Source organism: Pseudorca crassidens, chromosome 6 (genome assembly GCF_039906515.1).
Source record: "Pseudorca crassidens isolate mPseCra1 chromosome 6, mPseCra1.hap1, whole genome shotgun sequence".
NCBI classification, from domain to species: domain Eukaryota; kingdom Metazoa; phylum Chordata; class Mammalia; order Artiodactyla; family Delphinidae; genus Pseudorca; species Pseudorca crassidens.
The window spans coordinates 14,419,544-14,444,479 of NC_090301.1; the positions used below are offsets into that span (position 1 = coordinate 14,419,544).

General features: G+C 42.3%; 1 protein-coding gene across 2 annotated transcripts in view; it reads left to right on the plus strand.

The window, feature by feature from the left end:
* WDFY1 (WD repeat and FYVE domain containing 1) overlaps nt 1-24,936 on the plus strand; it is a 48,537-nt gene that overhangs the window by 13,720 nt on the left and 9,881 nt on the right. For both annotated transcript variants that reach the window (XM_067740406.1, XM_067740405.1), the window contains exons 2-8: nt 3,098-3,165; nt 7,804-7,877; nt 14,688-14,742; nt 16,231-16,381; nt 17,971-18,083; nt 19,908-20,034; nt 22,182-22,287. In XM_067740406.1, the coding sequence (XP_067596507.1) occupies nt 3,098-3,165; nt 7,804-7,877; nt 14,688-14,742; nt 16,231-16,381; nt 17,971-18,083; nt 19,908-20,034; nt 22,182-22,287 (694 nt within the window). The remainder of the gene's footprint in view (nt 1-3,097; nt 3,166-7,803; nt 7,878-14,687; nt 14,743-16,230; nt 16,382-17,970; nt 18,084-19,907; nt 20,035-22,181; nt 22,288-24,936) is intronic.

Genomic DNA, 24,936 nt, shown 5'->3' on the forward strand with positions numbered 1-24,936 from the left:
ACTAAGTAACATAAAATATAGTCAACAGAATGTAATATTGTGTCAGTAGTTCAGGCCTAAGGATCATCATTATAAGCTTCTATTGATTAATTTAGGTGAGGGAGGTCAGGCTGAAATGGTACCCATCCTGCAGGTACTGCCCAGATGAACTACTGCCTAGAGAGAAAAATCCTTGGTGGAGTGGTGAGGGAGGAGGGATTAGGACATAACCTGAGCTCAGCATATTTGGGGCATCTGAGGTTGAAAGCTTGCTGGGATGTAGGATCTGGGTCTGGGAATCATAATTACGTCAGTTGAACCCCTGAGTTGAGACAACAATTGGTGGGCTCTGAACACAGGGGCAGTGGGATGCATGGTTCCTTGGGAGATGTAGCCAGTCGTCGACATGCCCGAGGTGGACCAGGGGGATGAGCCCACCACATAACCTGAAAGGAGGCTGCACTGAGGCATGAGTGATGAGGGCTGGACGGTGGTGGGCATGCTGAGAACAGAGACAAGGGCCAGTGTCCCAGGTAGGCATTACTGCTTACTTCTTAAAAAAACAAGCAAAAACCTGCAACACCGTTATCACACCTAAAGAAATAAGCAGTATTTTTTTTAATATATTTATTTATTTATTTATGGCTGCACTGGGTCTTCGTTGTTGGGTCTTAGTTGCTGCGCGCAGGCTTTCTCTAGTTGCTGCGAGCGGAGGCTACTCTTCGTTGCAGCTTCTCGTTGCGGTGGCTTCTCTTGTTGCGGAGCATGGGCTCTAGGCGTACAGGCTTCAGTAGTTGCGGCGCATGGGCTCAGTAGTTGTGGCGCACAGGCTTAGTTGCTCCGCAGCATGTGGGATCTTCCTGGGCCAGGGCTTGAACCTGTGTCACCTGCATTAGCAGGCGGAGTCTTAACCAGTGCGCCACCAGGGAAATCCCCATTAAATATTTTTCATAGCTTCATTTAAATGGTTTCAAACTAGAAAGATCTGTTCCATGAAAAAGTCTTAACCTCTGAGGTTTGTGGAAGAAGAAAACTAAATAATCATGAACAGTAACCAAGAACCCACAAATAATAACAGTGGTTTAAAACGTTACCTCAAAGAGTGTCAAATTTTGATTTAAGATGTCGAACTACAAACAGTAAAAAGTATAGGTCTGTTCACAGATGCTTTAGTCTGATCTTTCTTTCCCTTTTAATTTTGGTTGTGAACTTGAACTTTCTAGGACTTCCTATCACAATATAGGTACTCCTGAAGGAGTCTGCCTGATTGCCTTGCCTTGTGAACTTCGTCACGTAGGATCTTGTTTAATGGTGCTTGAACGAAGAGACAGTGTCCGAGAGTCTTCATGGTGTCCCATGCAGACACAGTGTATGAGTACCTGTTTGCTTGCAAATAGCAAAGGTTACTCAGATTTGCTTAAGCCGCTGAGGGTGTTTATGGTGAGGATGCTGGGGCATCTGCCTCACAGAACCCAAGTCTAGGGAAATAGCGGCCTCAGGAGCAGCTGGCATGGGGAACTCTCCACCTGGACTGTCTCCAGCTCGCTACTGCTTCTCCTCTTCGGTCGGCTTCATTCTTTCCCTTTTATTAACGTACAAAATTCTCCAGTCCAACTTGCAAAATGTGTGACGAGAAGCAGTCATTTCAACTACTGGAGACATACTGATCTATTTCTGTCTCTCCTGGTTTCTGAGTTCCCGGGGAAGGAACTGACTGATCCCATTTCTGGTCTGGCCAGTTGTGATCAGAGGTGGGATGTAGAGAAAAATTCTGAGTGATTCAACTTGGCCGAAGGTTCCATCATGACCAGTTAGCAGTGGCTGGAAGATGCGTCGTGTTTTACAAGTGGCTGTTCCTACACTAAGGCCTGTATGGCCAGTTCACCTTTAGAATAGCATGATTCCTGCTGTGCTGCCAGGTCGTCTTATTTATTTGGATGAATGAAAGTCAACATCTAGTCTTTATTTTCTTTTATTTAGCTCTAATCATGTACAGTAATCTGTAAGATCTTAAGTACAGCTGGGCAGGTTCTGAAAGATGCATACACCCACGTCACCTACTCCCCAGAGCCTTACCATGGCCCTAGAAGGTTCCTTCACATCCCTTCACTGCATTCTGTCCTCGCCCCCAGAAGTAACCACTATTCTGCTTTTTATCCTCATGGACCTGTCTTACTTGTCTTGAACTTCAAGCAGAATGGAAACACAGTGTCCACATTTAGCCTTACTGTATTTTAGTTCAAGGTTGCAACCATTAATTCAGTGCTGGCTGTGGGCCAGAATCTGTGTTGCCGTTAGAAATACAAGAGTGTGACAGAGCTGACAATAAGGGACACTGAGACAGGAGTCATGGCGAAGGCAGAGCACAGCTGTGCCGGAAAAGGCAGTGAGTGTCCTACTCTGAAGAGGAAGGGGCCCGGAGCTTCCTGGAGGTTCCATGAGTGCTGGAGAAATATTCCATAGTGTTCTTCTGAGGTGATAAACCAAAGGATTAAACTTTGGCTGTTTTGGTCGTGTGTCATTTTCCTGCCTGTGTCCAGGATTTCCTCATCTCTCTGTGTGCGTTCTGGTGAAAGGAGAGGCTCAGAGACGGGTGTGGAAGGATTTCCTCCTGGGGCCGAGACAACTGGGAGTTATCTGCGAACGAGCAGTGGTGTGAGCTCTGCTTTGTACGCACGTCTCTCCCAGTTCTCCAGGAACGTTTTCTTTCCACTTACGTCTACGACTCTCATTTGGCTGAGACAGCCAAGCGACCCAGTTTGCAGTTTGTTGCCAAGAAAAGTGGTTAATAGTTCTCAGCTTTCTTTGTATATCATTATATATATAATGAACATTTTCCATAGTATTAAAGTTATTTAGAATCCTGACTCCTAGTTACTGCATAACTCGCCATGTATGGACATACTGTAGGTGACTATGTAATATGTGTGTGTGTATATACACATATATACTAGTATAAAGTATACCATGATGCTCTGTGTGTGTATGTTTCCAGTTGATTAATGTTATAAGGTCAATGGGAAACAATACTGAAAATAAAATAAAAAGTTTGCCTGGAGCAGAAAAGAAGGTAAAATGACTAAAGACTACTCGTGTTTTTCTTTGCTTTTCTCCACAGAACTATCCGCGTATGGCTGAAAAGAGACAGCGGTCAGTACTGGCCCAGCATTTACCACACAATGGCCTGTGAGTAGCTGTCTTTGAGGATTTAAATTTCAAAATTCCTGATTAAAAAAAATGCCGCTAGATTTCAAAATGAGCTTCTTAGTTGCCTAATACTTCTGGTAGGCTGTGTTAAACCACAGGGAGACTCCCTTTCCCTTGTGAATGAAGCTGGGTCTACCGGCTTAACTGAAGTGGACTTGAACAGAAGTGGAAAAAATAAAAGGAAGAGGAAAGCCTCCCACCTCCTCCATTTTCCTTTGTCTTCCTTTTGCCGACTTACATTAGTAGTAACTTTCTTCTTAGTGATAGCTGATATTGACACTAAAACAGGGCTCTGAACACTCTGCCTTCTTAACTGGCCTTTTGTCCAACTTTTTCATAAACTCTGGGTACTGTTGAGAGATTTGGTCCAGGGCACAACGCATTCTAAATGGAGATTTTTCTCAGTAGTCAAATATGTTCTAAAAATAAACCCTGACGATAAAGCTTTTGCATTGAGATTTTAGAACAGCCCTGAGATGTAGTGATATAAAATTACATTTAAATCCAGCCCTTCCTGCAGATCTAAGCAGCTTTGCATCCTTCTTTCCCACTTCTCCAACCTTTCTTGAAAAAAGTGCCTGGAAACCACCCAGGTCCAAGCTGGGGTTGTGTCCTGCCCCCCCCAGTGGCCACACGGAAGGCATCCGTAGCTGCTTATTTCCTGGTGGTTTTGGTCCTTAATGAGGGCTTTTCCTCAGTTAAGGTTTCAATAATCAGAGGATCCCCTAGGAAAAGACAAAAGGCTCTGGAGCAGGCTTGACGGTTTGCTAGTGAGGACTGTTACGAAGTTCTCCAAAGAAAAGTGTTTGCTAGTTCCAGATGCTGTGGACACTGTTCATAGCTCCCTTGAGAGTTATTCCAGGGGCCGTGGAGTTTCTTACAAACACAGAGCTGCCAGTTATTCAGCAAATTCCTTATATCAGCTTGAGTCATCCTTCCAAGCACCTCCTTTCTTGGCTAGCACTTTCTCATTTGCACATTTATCGCAGGGTACGTGCAGGGTTTAGATCCTATAAGCATTTCCACAAATAATTAGTAGTTTATCAGGATTTTCATTTGTTCTGCCTTCTACCGACAGCTTGGGCAGGCTGGTTATCTTCTCTATCTTGATAGCCATTCAGTGAAAATGAAGTGGACTTTTTGGAATACTGGTATAAAGCTGACTATTATAAAAGGAACCAGAAAACTTTACCATATGCAGTGTGTTAAGACTACCTGAAACCCTAATCATGATTTACTATGCCAGGCAGTAGTACCTCCCGTCCTGTGTCCGTGTGTGTCTGTGGATTTGTCACCTTGGTTACTCAGTGTGAAATAGGAAGCGGCTGATGTCTTGTGAATGTGCTTATGGAGCCCACGTGATAAATTTACTTTGGGATTTTGAGGGAGCAGGACAGAGGTAGGTGGGATACTCTGGGCCTCTGAGCCTATCCTTTACCCAACTGAAAAATAAAAGGCTTCTCTTAGACAGTTAACTCCTTACTTCCAGTGACCCAGTGATAGATCTGATAGCTGGGAATAGCAACAGCCTGGGGACCTGCTACCTGTGCTGGGGGATGTTTTGCCGTCTTTGTGGACAGTCCTGCTAATGCTCTTGCTGTTATCCCTCCCTCCTCTCCATTACCCCGCACTTCATAATCTGGCCACAGCTCAATCTCCTGAGACCTCAACCTTGGAGTTCATGCTCTTAAGAACAGAGAGAGACTGAGATCGATTTTTGTCCAGTGTTTAGTTCAGTGACTCCTTGACTTGTATTTCCCCCAGATATTTAGTTCACTTTGTAATTGATTTCTCCCCCAGGGCACCAGAACCTAGCAGTAGCAGTGCACACTCTTCCTTGGCTTTTGGGTCTTGGGCACATGGCTTTGCTTTCTCTCTTGCCATCCCTTGCTACCTTGGCCTAACTGTACCCTCCAGAAGTAGCTTCCGGCACTGTGGCTGGAAAGACTAGTAAAAACACAGCTCTGCTGTGGGTGACTGACACCTTCATGTTTGTATCTACACGTATGCAGCCTGTTGCTTCCAGATGCCTCTTTATCACCTCCATCTGGAACAATGTCTACTGATGAAATTGCAAGAACATTGCCAGAAGAAAACGGAATGAATGAATTTTGAGAAATAACTGCTTGTCTGTTTTATTTTAAAATTAAATGTGAAGTCTGAGAAGAAAAGGGCCGTGTTGGTTTTAAAAACTGTCTGCAGGTTACCCGGCTGAGGCCATTTTAGTGGTCATCCACCAGTTTGTTTCCTGTGACCTAACAGAGGTGATCAGTAAGCAAACCTTAGAATGTTGCTGTACGTGGACCAATTAGGATTCAGAACATTACCTCACATAACAAAACTAACTTTCAGAATCTGCTTTAGCTAAAGAAAAATGTAACTCTTAGTTTCTGTATCTACTATGTGTCTCATGCATTTTTGTCTTTTGGTACTATGTTATGAAATCATCACAACAGCTATATAAGGTAGATGATATTTTCACCATTTAGTAGACAAGGAAACTGAGGCCAGAGGTTGGAATTCCAGTTCATGCCCACCTGGCTCCAAAACTGTGCTGCTCACCGCAATATGGGGTGGGTCCACAAACTTTTTCTGCAAAGGGCCAGACATAAACATTAGGCTTTATGGGCCAAACAGTCTCTGTGGCAACTTCTCAACTCTGCCATCGTAATGTGAAAGCAGCCATAAGGAATACATAAATGAAAGAGCCTGACGATATTCCAGAAAACCCTTTGTTTACAAAACTAAAGTTTTAAGCATATGATTTTGGACTGCAATGGTGCCTTTTTAAAAGGTCACTGATTTGAAAGATGATTTGTGTTTTGCTTATTTATAAAACTATGTGGGGCTTCCCTGGTGGCGCAGTGGTTGAGAGTCCACCTGCCGATGCAGGGGACACAGGTTCGTGCCCCGGTCCGGGAGGATCCCACATGCCGCGGAGCGGCTGGGCCCGTGAGCCATGGCCGCTGGGCCTGCGCGTCCGGAGACTGTGCTCTGCAAAGGGAGAGGCCACAGCAGTGAGAGGCCCGCGTACCGCAAAAACAAACAAGCAAACAAACAAAAGAAAACTATGTGAACATTCACATTAAAAAATATATATATATAGTTTATCTCAGTAGAAGCTTCCCTTCTAGGAAAAAAGCCAGGACATTTTTAGATGCACAGCAAACTAGCAAGGCTTTTTTTAAAAAATATGTGAGAATTCTCTAGTCTTATAAAATTACTCAGCACATTGTAATTTTTACGCAAAAGATTTTAACATGTTTATGTACAGTTAGTTATAGGATTGGGCATAAAAAGAATTGAAAAGAAGCTTAAAACTAAAGCATTAAGATTTAGTACCAACTGAAAAGCAAGCAAAAATGATGACAGTGAATCTTTAAAATCATCAAAGAGATTTGATTTCTCAAAGATAATTTTATGCGTGGTTATTAAAAAGCACTTTTTATGAAGATACATATATCTTTGTGGTTATAATTCTTAAACATGATCGTTCTTTGTAGTTTGAAACATCAATATGGTGGATAAGGGTGTACAAACTTGTAGTCAGTTCTGATTGTTTTGTGTGTAGACAGTTTTGGTCTCTACATTTCAACGAGATAGTTTTTTGAATGCACCTGAAATGGTCTGATCACACAGCTAACTGTGTTTCTGCCTTTGAGTACGATTCAGTTTTGTAGTTTATTTTCTTCCTTTGGTGGAGAATATCAGCCATTGTAGTTAGAGAACTTTAAACTGTTTTCAAATGGTAACTTCATTTATAAGATTTTTCTCTTTTACTTTTTTTAAGAAGTTTTATTTCAAAATAAACTCGTTTGTTTATTTCCTAGCATGCATTTCTTTCCACAGTCAATTAAAATTCTTAAGCCTGAAGTGAACCCAAACATTTCTTTTTCCAAATGTTCCATTTTCTAAATCACTTTAATTCTGATATTTAGCAGAGGAGACGGTTTAGAGTTTCTCCTTTGTGAAACTCATTCTCTGGCCCATGCTTTCTGGCAGAAGACTGTAGAAGCTGGAAGAGGGGTGCATACCTGGGAAGAGTCGGGGCTGTCCTAGTCACATGACATGCTGTGGGCAAAGAGACATGTCTACCCCGCACAACGCGTTACCACAAACTGGGGTTGTATGAGTCATCGCAAAACGGAACATTTTTTTCATCATTGGGAAGAAAAACCAAGTAATCCCAAAGTGGCTTTCCCAGCTTGCTCACATGCCACGGAAAGGAAATTGTGGTGCCGGGAACCCTTCTTTCCACAGATACCAGGTGCTGTTTTACCTGTGATGGGGAAGCGGGAGGGGCAGGATGACCTGTGGAATTTGGGTAGCAGATCACCTACTCTAAGCACTGGACCCCAGACCTTTCCAGAAACAGGTGGGAGTTTCAAGCAGATGAAACTTCATGGAGCTCGCTTCACCCAAAGTTATAAAAGTAACTTGGAAGATTGTTAAAGTTTTACACTAAGACAACAGAATTTTAGTAATATTTCTGTTTATAAAGTGTTTTTGCCCTCTTTCTTTGAACCTAAGTTTTATGGCTCTTTTTAATAATGTCCCTGGAACAATGAGTCACCATGCTTAGCTTTGCGCGTAACGTGGTCTTTGTCTTTCTGGCAGCTCCTTGCTCGGCCATGGCTTACCATCATGACAGCAGACGGATATTTGTGGGCCAGGATAACGGAGCCGTGATGGTAGGTAGCCTCCAGGATGTATTCATTATACTGACCTCCTGTGTTCACTCCTGTTGGACAGTGTAAATAAAGCTAACAATGAATGCCTGCTTGTTTGGCATTAGAAAATGTTTCATCCGGTACAGATGTTAGGCCTAAAAATGGATTAATTTTAGTTAGTGCTTAATTGTAAACTACAGATCTTCCTCAACTTACTGATAAACCCTGATAAATCCATTGTAAATTGAAAATATCATAAGTTGAAAATACATTTGGGACTTCCCTTGTGAAGCCGTGGTTAGGAATCCTCCTGCCAATTCAGGGGACACGGGTTCGATCCCTGGTCCGGGAAGATCCCACGTGCCGCAGAGGAGCTAAGCCCATGCGCCACAACTACTGAGCCTGTACTCTAGAACCTGCAAGCCACAACTACTGAGCCCGCGAGCAACAACTACTGAAGCCTGCGCGCCTAGAGCTCGCAACAAGAGAACCCACAGTAATGAGAAGCCCGTGCACCGCAACGAAGAGTAGCCCCTGCTCGCCACAACTAGAGAAAGCCCGCGCGCAGCGACGAAGACCCAACGCAGCCAAAACTTAAAAAAAAAAAAATTAATTAATTAATAAAAAAAAGAAAATGTATTTAATACACTTAATCTACTGAATATCACAGCTTAGCCTAGCCTACCTTAAACGTGCTCAGAACACTTACATTAGCCTACAGTTGGGCAAAATCACCTAACACAAAGCCTATTTTATGATAAAGTATTGAATATCTCATGTAATCATTGAATACCATACTGAATGTGAAGAACAGAATGGTTGTGTGAGTCCAGAATGATGGTAAGTGTGTTGGTTGTTAACCTTCATGGTCACATGGCTGAGCGGGGCTGCGGCTGCCCCTCCCCAGCATCATGAGAGAGGATCGTACGGCATATCAGTCACCTGGGAAAAGATCAACATTAATCGAAGCGTGGTTTCTACTGAAGGCGCATTGCTTTAGCACCATCGTAAAATTGAAATATCGTAAGTTGAACCATCGTAAGCCAGGGACCATCTGGAGTTCCATGGAGCTCTGAATGCTGTCATGATTGATGGTTTGGTGCTCAGTCTAGCCCACAAAGTACAACCTTCGTACAGGGGACGTGAGTCCTGTAGCAGCCCTGATCCCTGAACCCGTGAAGGAGGAGGCTGGGGCAAGGAAAGTGTGGGAGAGAGCGCACGTGTGTGTGTGTGTGTGTGTGTGTGTGTGTTTGTATGTGTATAAGGTGAGAAGGAAGGAAAATAAGACTAGGGACTAGTCATTCAACCAACAGCTCATATAACTCTTTGAGTCTCTACATCTCAAACTGTCTTTGGTGAAGGACCAGATAGTTAAATTTTCAGTTTATTATAGATTAGTATTTTTGTGGGTCTAACTGTGTGTGTATGCATATATTTAATGGAGATGTAATTCATATACCATAAAAGTCACCAGTTTAAAGTGTGCAATTCATTGGTCTTATAGTATAGTTACAAGATCATGCAACCGTTAATACTCTAATTCTACAACATTTTTATCAGCTCCTCCAACCCCCGAAAAAAAGAAATCCCGCACCCATTAGCAGTCACACTACAGTCCCCTTTCCTTCAGCTCCTGGCAGTAACTAATCTACTTTCTGATTCAGAGATTTGCTTATTCTAAACATTTTATGTAAATAGAATCATATAAGGTGTATATCCTTTTATGCCTGGCTTCTTTCACTTAGCATAATATTTTCAAGGTTCATCTATGTTGTAGCTTGAATTAATACTTCATTCCTTTTTGTAGTAGAATAATATTCTGTTACATAGATTATACCACACTTTGTTTATCCATTCATTAGTTGATGGATAGTTGGGTTGTTTCTACCTTTTGGCTATTATGAATAATACTACTATGAATAGTCGCATAACAGTTTGTGTGTGAACCTAAGTTTTCAATTTTATTGGGTATGTACACCTAGGAATGGAATTGCTGGGTCATATGGTAACTCTGTACTTAACTTTTTACAGAACTGCCAAACTGTTTTCCAAAGTTGCTATTACCATTTTACATTCCCAACAGCAGTATATAAAGGTTCTAAGTTTTTTACATATTTACCAACACTTGTTATTTTCTGGGTTTGTTTTTGTTTTATTATGGACATCCTAGTCGGTGTGAAGCGGTATCTCATTCCGGTTTTGATTTGCATTGCCCTAATAGCTAGTGATCTTTAGCATCTTCTCACGTGCTTGTTAGTCATTTGTATATCTTCTTTGGAGAAATATCTATTCAAGTCCTTTGTGGTTTTTTTTTTTTTTTTTAATTGTTGAGTTGTAAAATACTTGGACCTTCAGCTTGGAAGAGTTTCACCAGTGAAACCACCTGGTCCTGGGCTTTTCGTCCTGGGAAGTTTTTTGAGTGCTAATTTAATCTGTTTACTTGTTATGGGTTTTCTTTTTCTTCTTCAGCCAGTGTTTGTTGTTTATGTCTTTTTAAGAGTTTGTCCATTTTATCTAGCTTATCTAATTTGTTGGCATGTAATTGTTCATAGCAGCCTTTACAGTCCTTTTTCTTTCTGTAAGGTTTATAGTAACGCTCCCCCTTTCATTACTGAATTTAGTAGTTTGAGTCGTCTCTCTCTTTTTCTTTCCCACTCTGGCTAAATGTGTGTTAATTTTGTTGATTTTTTTCAAAGAACCAGTTTTGATTTAATTGATTCTCTATTGTTTTTTTCGATTCTCTGATAATGTATTTCAACTCTATTATTTTTCCTTCGGTTTGCTTTGAGTTTAGTTTGCTGGATTGGTATTTTGGGTATTACATTGTTGATTGAGAAAATTTGCTGGTTTTGTCTGCTTGGATGTCATAATAATATTAAATTGCTGGAAAGGCTTCTGAACACACATTCCCTATTTCTCTGCTTCTTTCATCAGGACCAGTGGTCCGCAGACCGCGCTTTGAGTATCACTGCTTTATAGAACTGCACACAGAGCAGTGAGAGCACAGACCGGTGCCTGCACCTGGCCAGAGAGCGGCAAGGCCAGCCTGTTACTGTGCTGAGTCATAGAGGATGGCTAGGAGTTAACCAGGAAAGAGGGAGGAGGACTTCCAGACGCAGAGGACAGCATGAGCAAAGACAGAGGGGTTTTCAAAGTCAGGGTGTGCGCAGGGAACAAGAATGAAGCAGCTTGGCAGCGTGAAGCACGTAAGACTGAAGAGATGGCTGGAGCGGGTCACAGAGAGCCTTGCATTCAGCACTAGGTGTCATGCAGAGTGCTAGTTAAGAAGAAGGTAGACATGGTCCCTGCTCTCAGGAGCCTTACGGTCTCATGGGAGGGACAGGTAATATACAAGTAAACATGAAATTACAGGTTGTGGTAGGTGCTGTGAAGAAGTGAACGGGCGCAGTGGAAGAGGGAATCCAGAGAGATGTGTGGCCCCGCTCGTAGCAAACAGGATCCTCAGGAAGGAAGACCGCTCCAAGGGTGTGACATTCAGCTGAGGCCTGAAGGGCAGGTAGGAGACAGCCAGGGAGAGCCAGAGTAAGTTTTCTGGAAGTGAAGGTCCAAGTAAAGACTCGAGGCAGGAAGATCTCTGTGTCTGAGGACGTGAAGGGGGTCGTCTTGGCTGGATGGTGCTGAGAGACGGGGCAGGACGAGGGGCGATGGGACAAGCGGGCTGAGGCCAGGTCATGCAGGGCCTTGTAGGTCTGGGTGAAGTTTTAAGTTTTGTAAATCTGTGGGAAGCGCTTACAGGGTTTTCAGCAGAAGAATGGCGTGATTTAATTTACATTTTTAAAAGATCACTCTGGCTGCTGAGTGGAGAGTGGATCGAGGGGCCACAAGAGTGGCGGCGGGAACGTCAGGTGTTGTCGCTTTCTGGGTGAGAGGGCAGTGGCAGTGATGATGGACAGAAGCAGATGACGGACATACATCTGTGGCAGGTTGGGTGTGGGGAGGGGAGGAAGGGCAGCAACTCAGGTGACGGCCAGGTTTCTGGCTTGAGTAACTGCTAGACAGAGGTATCATTTATTGAGAAGAGAAAGGCTTAAGGGTATGTGGGGAGAGGGGGCATTTAGAGGGAAAGAAGACAGTGAGGAACCAGCTGTACAGTTGAGATACCAGTGAGACAACCAATGGCGATGCGGAATTGGCATTGGATTTGCAGGCCTGGAGCCCAGTGGGAGCCTGGGCTGGGGAGTCATCTGCACATAGGGCATCTTTCAAGCCATAAGAATAGCTGTGATCGGGCTTCCCTGGTGGCGCAGTGGTTGAGAGTCCGCCTGCCGATGCAGGGGACACGGGTTCGTGCCCCGGTCCGGGAGGATCCCACATGCCGCGGAGCAGCTGGACTCGTGAGCCATGGCTGCTGAGCCTGCACGTCCGGAGCCTGTGCTCCACAACGGGAGAGGCCACGGCGGTGAGAGGCCCGCGTACCGCAAAAAAAAAAAAAAAGAATAGCTGTGATCTCCTGGGGAGAGAATGAGAAAAGACAGGCCCCAGGCCTGAGTCCTGAATGACTGATTTGGGAGCGGGGTTGATGAGGAAGGCAGCCAGGAAGGAAGGGGAAATGGTGATCTGAGTGTGCGTTAAGGAGCCTGGACTACATCGTGTAAGCCGAGCTTCCCAGGCTTGCACAGTCAGTCATATTTATCATTTAGGGGACCTCCTGAAATTCGCGTTGCCTGGCTCCATGCCAGACCCACAGCTTCAGAAGCACTAGGGAGGGGCCTGGGAATCTGTATTTTAGCAAGTCCTTTCGGTGACCCTTAGGATCGAGTGCATTAGGGAATCACTGCATGATGGAGAGCCATTGAGGAGCATCAAGTCGGGGAGGATGGAACGGTCAGGTGTCTGTCTGTTTGCTTAGTGTGCCAATATGTGGAAGATGTTTGATTAGATGTAGGTGTTTAATAGAGAGCAGTGCTGATAAGATGGCATCCGGTTTCTAGCCAAGATGATGGTGAATGGTTAGCTGCTCCCTGAGACAGAAGACACGCTGATATTGAGGGGAAAGGTGACAGGTTCAGTTTTGACAGTTGGGTTCATGTGCCCAAGGGGTTGGCCTGGGCTGGGGTTGGGAGTCCTCCTAATTTAGGTCTCAGTGGAGACCACGCCTGTGGCTGGCGTCAATTAGGGATAGCGGGTACGACGAGAAGAGCAGAGGGCCAAGGTCATGTTCCCTGGGGAATATCAACATTTAAGAGAAAGTCAGGGGGTTGGGAACCCACAGGGGAGACAGAGACGGAATGGGCTATGTGGGAAGAGGGCCTAAGATGAGAGCAGGGACACGACCTTGGGGATGGCAGCTAGACAGCAGCTGGTGGTTGCAGGGAGAACCCTTCCCATGCAGCGGGGGTGGTGCCCTGCGGTGCGGTGGATTCATGAGTGACCGGGGTGAGCAGCTAGAGACCCTGAACGTGGTGGGTGTGGGCTCATCTGTAGAGAAGGTTTTGGCTGAGTAGGGGATGAAGAAAGTTTGGGTATCGTTAAGAGAATTTTGTTGTTTTTTGTTTGCTTGTTTTGCTTTTTAAAGTAAAGGAGAAGAAGCCTTGAGTGTGTTTAAGGGCCAAGAAAGAGAGAAAGGACAGGCTCTCTGCTTAAGCAGTTCACGCAACAGTGGGCAGCCGGTGAGGGCTGGGGAGCTGCGGGCTTGGGGGTCAGCGCCCACCTGCTTGGGGCTGCTGTGTATACGTTGTGTAGTGATAAATGCCAGTGGTCTTGTTTTTCTCCCTCTGAAGATTTTATAGGAATATCGTGGCGATGTGTAAACACATATAACGAGAAGCCACGAGTGCAAGCCTCAAATGCCTTCTCCAGTGGTGGTAGTGGTCATGCATTTATTTCTCTAGGGACCATTCTTGTGGCTCGTGGTTCAAGGGTACTCTCTGCAATTATAGGATGGCATATAAAAACACTTATAGCTCCTCAGTGGAAAGGAGCAATGTAAATTCAATTTATTATTAGTTAGTATTAATCTATTGATTTCCCCCAAGTAGAAATTAGTATGTATAAAATGCTAATACATTTTTGTACTTTGTAAAAAACCAAGATGGAGGACAAGGAATCAGTATTCCTTTGTGGGTTTTTTTTTTTTTTTCTTCCTGACCAATCAGCAATTCATAATGTCCATGTTATCGAGACTCTTAAGGACTTATCAATTTAGCGCTGATCAATAGAATTTTTAATTAGTGCTTTTTCTTTAGAGTTTTATCTTCTCAGTTTTATGCTGAGGCTCATTTTCTCATTAAGAAATATGTACTTTTAACTTTTTCCTAGTTATAAAGTATTACATAGTCTATATAAATTTTGGAAGATACAGAAGTATTAAAAAAAAAACCACCCACAGTGTCTAAATTTCCTTTTTAGTGTGTGTTTATATATTAAGTATACGTAATTTTCCTCTTCTATTGCCTCAGATACCCAATGCCTTATTTTCATTAGTGCTGAGAATTCTGTTAGTAATGGGTCTTTGTAGTTTTACTTTGTATGTGTCATCTTGAGGAAATTCTAGGGAAGCCAAGAGAGCAAAATTAACAAGATGCCTCCTTTGCAATTCGAGGGAGAGGAAATACAGAGCACTCATTTGTAGAGGAAGAATTGGACAAAAATGCTGTGCTGGTCAGCAGCACTTTCTTTACTTGTCTGGTTCCAAAAGAAATGGTAACTGGAGGACAGGACGAAGAAGCAATTCCCTATTGTTCTTACGTAGCTAATCTTGAGTCCTAAGGCTGGTGGTGGCCATTTTTGGATTTTACTTCCTTTTGAAAGTTAAGGTCCTGTTGTTTTTAAAACCATAACTGTTTTCTTATTGCATGTGTTTACTTTTAGGAATTTCACGTTTCTGAAGATTTTAATAAAATGAACTTTATCAAGACCTACCCAGGTAATTATAATACACACACACACAACTAGAATACCATGTCTTATGATCAAAATTAGGTTTTCACATTAACTCTTTAAAAGTGTTGTTACCCCAGTTATGTGGGAGGCTATTAGCTCTTCAGAATTATTTACCGTCCTTTTCCTGCTCATTAACATTTAAAATTTTGTATAGTATTCCATTGGGTGCAGATTTAATTTAACCATGCCTCTGTTTTTGAAAATGTGTACTGCTTCCATTTTTTGATAACACATACTAACATATATGATGGTGTGTATATATGTGTATACATATCTGTGAGTGTGTCTATTTCATATATATGTATATACACGTGTGTGTGTGTGTGTGTGTGTGTGTCCTTGATGGTTACTCTTACTCTAATTCTGTAACTCATTACTTCTATTTAAGACATATTACTAAAAGTAGAATAACTGGGTCAAACTTTAAAACCTTTTTTAATACTCCGGATTTATTTTGCAAAACTCTTTCCAGCAATAGTGTAAATTTTTAATGAGTGGTGATTGAGAGTGCCTGTTCATTAAGTCTATATTGATCTTTATAAATGTTTATTGCCAGTTTGATAGTCAAAAGTTGTTCTCAGTTTTAAAATTATTTAGGCTTTATTTAATGTTGGCCATTTGTCATGTTTTATGAATATCTGTTCATGATTTTGCCCATATTTCCTGGGAGTTGTAGTATTTTCTGATTTTTCTGATTAATTTATGAGAACCCCTCCATTTTTCTGAAGCAGCCTACACAGCTGAGAGCAAGGTCAGAAGTGTCTCTGTCTAGCCTCTGACTTCATTCATCAAACTGGGCATTTATTAAACACCAGCTGCATGCAAGATCCTGTTCCAGATAAAGTAGACAGGTCACTGCCCTGGTGTGGCTTGCAATTGACCTGGAAATACAAATATTCTAGAAGTTAGATAATAGAACACCTTCCTCATTCTCAGCTATTGCTTTGGGATGCAGAACTTTACAAATGCTTCATCTTAAAAATAATAAAAAGTTAATTTCAGAAAATCTCAGTTGCCCTTTTTTTACAATGCCAGTGTTTTCTAAAGAGTCAAAACACTAAAGGTATAGACAATAAAAAACAAACAAACCTAGTCTGTGGAGATAAGACTGCTGTTTTCCATATGGAATTCATTGAGAGTTGTATGTGTGTTTTTTAATCAGTTCTCTAATGTATTATTTGAATCCCTCTTGAGCCTTACTCTGTAATGATTGGTAGCTTTTGATGGTCTTCCCCGTAGGGAGGCAGAGGGCAGGGCCACGGAGAGCCTGCGATAGATCTTGGGTTGGGGCGGGCAGATGCTCCGCAGCCTGTTTGGAGTGCGGGCATCTCCGGGATAGGACTGCTGAGCCTGTGAGTCTGCAGGCCGACCAAGTGGAGAAGGGGAGCCTCAGTTCACACCCACGGAGACTGGACTCCAAAGGTCACGTTTCTTCCTGAAGGGCGCAGACTTTCCCGTTCTGTCCCCACAGCCCATCAGAACCGGGTGACCGCGATTATCTTCAGCCTGGCCACAGAGTGGGTGATCAGCACGGGCCACGACAAGTGTGTCAGCTGGATGTGCACCCGCAGCGGGAACATGCTCGGGAGGCACTTCTCCACCTCCTGGACTTCGTGTCTGCAGTATCCTTCCCTGCAGCGCCTCCCGGTCTCAGCAGCTAGTTCTGAATCTGCTTGGAAATTGCTGATTGAGATCCAAAGACTGTACGATTCCTACATATTTCACATAAAATCTAAGAATTTCTATCTCTGCTTTTTTGCTATAAAGTCGGTTTATTAAAGATAATAGCTAAATGAATTGCTCTTCTCTGCTGGGATGTGCTCTAGGTGTTTTAATACAAAATCTCGGAAAACCTAAACCTCATTAGCGCAGACCCCTCCCTTCACTCCTTTGCTTTTCAAAGTGAAAGAAAAGACTTTCTGTTGTAGAAAGAAAGAAAGAAAAAAGGAACGACTCTTCTGGTGATGGTTTCTTTGCAGACCCCACAGGAGAACATAAGAAGGGTCTGTGACCCTGGAGTTCATAAATGGGCTACAGTGTGTTTGGAGAGGGTTCATAATCCTTATAACACTCTCAAAGTTGCCTCAGGATGCCCCAAATGTTACAGAATTGCCGCTCTCAAATTTTTCTACTGCTCTATGGGATTTGTTTCACGTAGCGCTCCCTCTTGCCTAAGGCTGCCTGTGGTAGCTGTGTATCTTAGTGATGGCAAGGTCAAGGCTGTCAGCAACAGACAAATGCCCCGCAGTAGTTTCTCTTTGAGAGTTGGACGTCTGGTGTAGTAAAACTCTTTTCTTCCATTGAAAGCCTTTATAAAAAAATGTGTTTTACAAATGAATGCACAGCATGAGATATTTAAAATAGTACCACATGCTTTAGAATCAAGCAAGGGAAGACTACTCAGGTGTATCGAGTGCTAAATAAGTTTTTCTGTTATGTGTTTGGCTTTCGTTTGGATTGATAGAAAATGGCACCGAATCACATAATCATGGCCCAGCCTGTGGTCCTCCTTTTGATCTATGTTTTGGAATTAAAATAGTAGTTATCTTATTGTGGGTAAACTACTGATTTGCCACAAATGTCTATGGCCATAAAGCGACCAAGAAAGTAATGAGTTGTTGCCAATAGTTAATATATGTTTAAATTTAAAGTTTACTACTACCCCAAATGACTGCCGTTTGGATGATTAAAATTAAAACTTCACAGCAATTTAAACCATCCTCTTCACTTAATGCTAAATCATCTAGGCCCCCCAAAAGGATGGGTTCATGTCCATATTTGCTGTCAGTTTTACACCATTTCCAGAGATATTTCATGAAAAGCAGTTTTCTTCCAGTTCTTTTTGGCTGTTTTCATTATTGAGCATTTTACTTTTTAACACTTAGTTATACTTTGCTTATAGTCACTTGTTTTTATGTCTGTCTTCTCCATCAGCTCTTAACTTTTTTGTTGCCAATTCCCAGGATACTGGTTGGAATAGTAACAGCTACTCAGTGAATTCTTGTTGAATGAATGAATATTAATTTTCCTGATAATTCTAGCTTAAAACGTTCTTTTTCTTCAATATTTACACGTTGTGTGATTTTCAGCTGGGTACTTCTTTTTTTTCTCGTAGTTTTAGGTGTGTCGCATATTCTCTTTAGAATGCACATTTTCTTCTTTATAACTTTGAGGTGGATTGTGTCATACGTCCTTGACTGCGTCTCCACAGATACGACTTTGATACTCAGTATGCTTTTGTCGGCGACTGTTCTGGACAGATCAGCCTGCTGAAGCTTGAACAGAGCTCCTGTTCAGTTATTACCACCCTTAAAGGACATGAAGGTAGGCTGTATAATCACCGCCGTTTTTCACCTAATTCGGGCATCCAGATTTAGTTCTCAGCTCTGTGGTTTCACGAATGATCACCTCCTTATGATCTGTCAGATTTCAGTCCGATCGGCCAGATAGGGGGATTAAATCTCAAAAGGTCTCAAAGAGTGAAAACTAAGTGAAGGCAGGGTGTTGGGGAGAGTTTCGTGTTGTCCAAATCCCTTCTAGATTCCTTGTGTGGATAATACTTTCTATTTTGTTTACCTTTGAAATTAAATTATTTTTGAAGACCTTTTCAAATGTCTTATAAATGGTGAGACCTTTGGAAGAATGTTGTTATTACTGTTTTAAATTTGTCACTTTCTAGGACACCAAGCAAGATGTAGTAGGTGAGTACAATTAGAAGAAATGTATGAGCTGGTTCTGTCTCTACTTGGGAAACATCCCCGGGGGAGGGACGGCGGGAAAAGAATGACTGGGTGGAATTTTATTATTTCTGTAGGGTGGTGAGTTGGCTGGGCTTTGTGGAAAGGCTTTAAAACTCAATCGGCTATATTGAGTCACAAATTAGAAGCTCCGAGGCCATCTGGTTCACATCGAAGAATTGGGGGTTTGTTGAAGGAATTAATGATGGACTTATTTATGAAAATAGTGTTTTTAAGTGTAACAAGTTAAATGTCCTCCATAGCTAATCTATTTATGGAAAACCGAGTCTATCAGATCAGGGACCTTGAAGGGGAAAAGGGAGAGAGAAGGACAGTAAGTTTGAATAGATTTAGGCAGGAAAGCACAGGCAGAAACCACTTTCTGTTTATGACTAATGGTCTCATGATCCCCATGCTGTTAAGTATTCTCTGGGTTGCTAAGGGCAGAGCGTGTTCTGATAACTACTTAGCAGTGTTCATGTAGAAGGACCTTGCTTGTCTGCTATTAGGCCTCTAGCTGAAGTGCATGGGGCATAGGATCAAACAGGGTCAGGATTTCTGCAAAGTTGATCCCTGAAGCCAGTTTTGCACAATACTTCTTTTTTCACTTTCGTTAAGCTTCTGTGAGAAACTAGTCTCTGTTGGTTGGTTTTGAATGTGGCTTTATCAGTTTTCTGTATACCCACCAAAAATATTATTAGCTTGTGTGACTGGTTCAATTTTATTAAGTTTATTAATAGTTTTTTTCTAGGCAAGCAGCAGTCAATGGAACAATGAAGAGATCTGTTGAAAGAGAAATCTGTAGAAAGAAAGATTTTCCCAAGGATATCAAATTTAATAAGTTTAGCCAATGTAGAGTGTGAAATGTAGGGTTTGGATTTTTTTACCTAAGTTCTCTGGCATAATTGTATGGTACACATGCATCTCTTTTTTTTTCTCTGAGATACTTAATTCAGTTTTCTTAAACATAGGCATCCTGTGATAAGACACCTGCAAGGTCCCAGAGCCCTAGAATAATCTAGATTTTAATCTTATATATGGTAACCACAGAAAACTTCACTGCCTTTTCTCATTAGATATTGGTAGCTATTTTTTTTTCTTCAAAAGCTTTTTCTGAACTAACCCTCATATACAGCTATTTTATAATTTTTTGGTATAGACGGGGAAAATCTTCTTTAAACACATTTGTGTTCAAAGCAGTTTGATATACAACTGAAAATCCTAATCTTGTAGCTTGGGACAGCGGATGTGCTGTGCCTTCTCTGTGACTCGTGATAAAGTGTTGAACGCCCTTTTGTGCAATGAAAATACATTTTTACTTAAAGATTCAGCTGGTCCTCGTTCGGTCTTCTGCCTCAGATGTGTATGTCCTGATGTAGAATTACATTTAGCCTCCCTCTCTCACGCCTAGGTAGTGTCGCCTGCCTCTGGTGGGACCCTATTCAACGGTTACTCTTCTCAGGAGCCTCTGACAACAGCATCATCATGTGGGACATCGGAGGAAGGAAAGGCCGCACACTCTTGCTCCAGGGCCACCAGTGCGTGACTGTTTGTGAGGGTGGGGAAAGAATCTGAGCTGGGGCAGGTCGGGGGAGGCGTTCGTATTCTGAGACTACTTTGTCCAAACCCCGCCTTTTAGCAGACAGTGAGCCCTGTTTGATAGGGCTCTCTCAGTCTGCTTCTAACTGCTTTTCCGTGAGGCCTGAGTGTCTGGTGTTCTGTAGCAAAAATAGAGGCCAGGGTTTTCTTCTTCCTTAGTCCATTGGTAGTAACTACCGTGCCATTGGTAGTTTGATAGGGAATTGCACTGAATCTGTAGATTGCTTTGGGTAGTATAGTCATTTTCACAATGTTGATTCTTCCAATCCAAGGACATGGTATATTTCTCCATCTGTTTATGTCATCTTTGATTTCTTTCCTCAGTGTTTTATAGTTTTCTGAGTACAAGTCTTTCACCTCCTTAGGCAGGTTTATTCCTGGGTATTTTGTTTTGTTGCAATGGTAAATCGGAATGTTTCCTTAATTTCTCTTTCTGATTTTTCCTTGTTGGTGTATAGGAATGCAAGAGATTTCTGTGCATTAATTTTGTATCCTGCAACCTTACCAAATTCACTGATTAGTTCTAGTAGTTTTCTGGTGGCATCTTTAGGGTTTTCTATGTATAGTATCATGTCATCTGCAAGCAGTGACAGTTTTACTTCTTCTTTTCCAATTTGTATTTCTTTTGTCTTTTTCTTCTCTGATTGCTGTGGCTAGGACTTCCAAAACTATGTTGAGTAAGAGTGGTGGGAGTGGGCAACCTTGTCTTGTTCCTGATCTTAGTGGAAATGCTTTCAGTTTTTCACCATTGAGAATGATGCTTGCTGTGGGTTTATCATATATGGCCTTTATTATGTTGAGGTAGGTTCCCTCTCTGCCCATTTTCTGGAGAGTTTTTATCATAAATGGGTGTTGAATTTTGTCAGAAGCTTTTTCTGCATCTATTGAGATGATCATACGGTTTTTCTTCTTCAATTTGTTCATATGGTGGATCATATTGATTGATTTCTGTATATTGAAGAATCCTTGCATCCCTGGGATAAATCCCACTTGATCATGGCGTATGATCCTTTTAATGTGCTGTTGGATTCTGTTTGCTAGTATTTTGTTGAGGATTTTTGCATCTGTGTTCATCAGTGATATTGGTCTATAATTTTTGTGTGTGTGATATCTTTTTCTGGTTTTGGTATCAGGGTGATGGTGGCTTCGTAGAATGAATTTGGGAGTGTTTCTCCCTCTGCAATTTTTTGGAAGAGTTTGAGAAGGATCGGTATTAGCTCTTCTCTAAATGTTTGATAGAATTCACCTGTGAAGCTATCTGGTCCTGGACTTCTGTTTGTTGGAAGATTTTTAATTACAGTTTCAATTTCATTACTTGTGATAGGTCTGTTTAAATTTCCTAATTCTTCCTGGTTCAGTCTTGGAAAATTGTACCTTTCCAAGAATTTGTCCATTTCTTCATGGTTGTCATTTTATAGGCATATAGTTGTTTATAGTAGTCTCTTATTATCCTTTTGCATTTCTGCAGTGTCAGTTGTGATTTCTCCTTTTTCATTTCTAATTTTATTGCTTTCGTCCTCTCCCTTTTTTTCTTGATGAGTCTGGCTAAGGGTTTATCAGTTTTGCTTATCTTCTCAAAGAACCAGCTTTTAGTTTTATTGATCTTTGCTATTGCTTTCTTCCTTTCTATTTCATTTATTTCTGCTCTGATCTTTATGATTTCTTTCCTTCTACTGACTTCGAGTTTTCTTTGTTCTTCTTTGTCTAGTTGTTTTAAGTGTAGGGTTAGATTGTTTATTTGAGATTTTTCTTGTTTCTTGAGGTGAGATTGTATTGCTATAAACAAGATGGCAGTGTGGGAAAACGTGGAGTTAGCATCTCCCCACAAATAGGGCGCCTGCCGGCCGCTGGTGGGAGACTCTGACCTGCAGTTCTTAATGACTGATTAGTAGTGTTTATTTCATAGAAACTATTATTCTGTATAATAAGTTATAGAATGCCAATTAAAGTTTATACTGGGATCCAGATCATCAATGATAAAATGTCAGTGGCTGATTCCAACGAGGGGAGAGATTTGAGCCTGCATGAAGATGATGTCTGTGTTTTCCACATTGAGACACGTAACTGTTGTGTGTGCTGTTTGCAGTGACAGGGTGCAGTCGCTGTGTTACCTTCAGCTCACGAGGCAGCTGGTCTCCTGTTCCTCAGACGGCGGAATTGCAGTGTGGAACATGGATGTTAGCAGAGAGGAGGTAAGAGAGGGCAAGGCAGGGCTGACCAGGAGAGCTCCCACAGCCTGCCTCTTGGTTTTCTACCCGGTGACCGGAGATGCCAGCCAAGGTGCAGGCAGTCCCAGCTCTTACTGGTTATCAGCTGACAGGGTCCTGCATGTCACTTTGCACTGCATTCACTACTCATTGGAGAGTTTCCACAGGGACAAGCGATATACGCAGCCAGGGCATTTAGGCTGATTTTCACAGAGAAGGGCAAGGAGAGGACCCGGGAGACGGTCTGGCATGCGCAGGGGAGTGACTGTGGGGAAGCGCTCCGAGGTTGCACACCTGCCCTGGGGTCCCCGAGACGCGCACCAGGGGCATAGCTCCTCTGGGAAAATATATCTCTGTTCTCTGCTTTTATTTTCCACTGACTTCTGTTCCACTGAGTCCATGTCAACAGTGTTCTTTTCAGGAGACCTGAGTTCTAAGTGCCTTAATTTCCCTGAGTCTCCATTCCTTCTCCCATAAAGTGAAATAGTTGAATGAGATGACTTCTAAGGTCTCTTCCAATTCTTTAGACAGACACTCTAAGCAATCTCTCTGTCTTTTTTTCTATTTTAAAGAATGCTGCAGTGAACATTTTTCACCTTGTCATTGTGTGATTGTTCAATTATTTATTTCAGACAAATTTCTGAAAATAGACCCTTTGGGTCAAGGATATGTGCATTCTGAATGCTTTTTATAGATGTCAGATGATTTCCAGGCAGGATTTCCATTCTCATCTCTGCCAGCACAGGTATTTATCTGTCTTTTCCAAGTGGCGTTTAAAACCTGTGATGTAGATAGTGGAGTTGGATTCCAGAGAAGATTTTAGTGTGAGGGGTGTTAAAGACTTATGGTTTAACTTCAGAAACATTTATTGAGCATCTAAAGGGTGGTCCTAAAGTCTGGAAACTTAGGTGCATATGCATCATAAATGATACTGCATTGCAGTACATACTGTATTGCATGATGTCACATGATGTGTTCCAGGTGCCGTCCTTTACGCAGCGTGTAGGTCAGTATGCTGCACACCTCTGTGGTGGACGCCAGGCATGAATGCAGCATTCCCACCCACCCCTGCATGCATCTGCTTTGTGTTGCCTCTAATTACTTGTGAGTCTGATTCTCACTGAATAAACTCGCATCTTTAGTATACCCTAGGGACGTAATCAAAGGGGTTCAGTCTATTTAAAAGAAATAGTGGGCTTCCCTGGTGGCACAGTGGTTAAGAATCTGCCTGCCAATGCAGGGGACACGGGTTTGAGCCCTGCTCTGGGAAGATCCCACATGCTGTGGAGCAACTAAGCCCATGTGCCACAACTACTGAGCCCACGCGCCGCATTTACTGAAGCCCGTGTGCTCTAGAACCCGTGCTCCACAACAAGAGAAGCCACCGCAATGAGAAACCCGCGCACCACAATGAAGAGTAGACCCCACTCGCCGCAACTAGAGAAAGCCTGCACATAGCAATGAAGACCCAACACAGCCAAAAATAATAAATAAATAAAAACAAATTTATAAAAAAAAAAAGAAATAGCAGTATTACTCACTTCCAGACTTTATGATTACCATGCTTTATACACATAGATCCATACCTGCAAGAAGCTTGTAATCTAGTGAAGGAAACAGACTACCGTATAAATGATAAAGTGCGGTCCGTCATCTGGAGAAGTACCGATTGCTACTTTTTTAGTGACCTTGTAAGACAAGTCATAGAGGAAGTCTTGATTGTATGTCTGCTGGTTAATTTCCCTTTTAGAATTTTCTAAAGATCTTTTGGTAAGGCTTAGAGTAACTTGTTATTAAACATATGAACATTGGCTCGATATTACAGAATGTGTAATACTTTCTTTGCAAAGATTTATTTGAACTGCGTTTTATATTTATCATCTGCTAGTTACATGCAACAGTGGCAGCTAGTATACTGTTCTATTTCCTAGACTCGGCCTGTTGTTTTTCAGTCTTATTCTGTGTTCCCTGGATCGTGAGGGAGGAGACCACTGGGGCCTGATGCTACTAGTGGCTCTTGTAAGGGTTTAACCGCTTGGATTTCAATCCACTATTCTCATCCTTGGTAAGTTCTTTCAGATGTAGAAAGTAGAAGCAGAGTTCTTACCTTCAAGGTTATGTGAGTGTGGAGTTTATTTGTGCCTCTAGGGAAAGAAAAGACAGTCCTGTCATTCCTGTGGGGGTCACTCTTTTCCTTGTAGTCACTTATGGAAGAGTACCCCAAATCACGAGCACACAGCTGGTAATACGTTTTGCTCTATGAGCTCTTCTGTCTCAATGGTTGGCAGTATTGGTGGGAAAGAAAGTTATGTCAAAAAGATGCAGCATTTTTAGTAGATTTTTTAGGGTTTTTTTGTTGTTTTGTTTTGTTTCTACCAGCTGAGTAAATATTAGTGCAAAAGTAAGCCGCCTCCGATCCGTTAGATTCTGAACTTGAGTTAGGGTTTGGGACAATTTGTAGGACTTCTTTAGGCACAGGCCTAGAGGATTAATCCCAGATTCTCTAGCCCCACAGTGTTTGCTGGAGTTTCTTTCTGAGTCACCTGGAAACACTGACTGTGGAGTGTCCGCAGCCTACAGTGGCTGTCGGCCACCACACTGGCTGGTTGGAAGCAGATCTACCTCCCTGCCGGA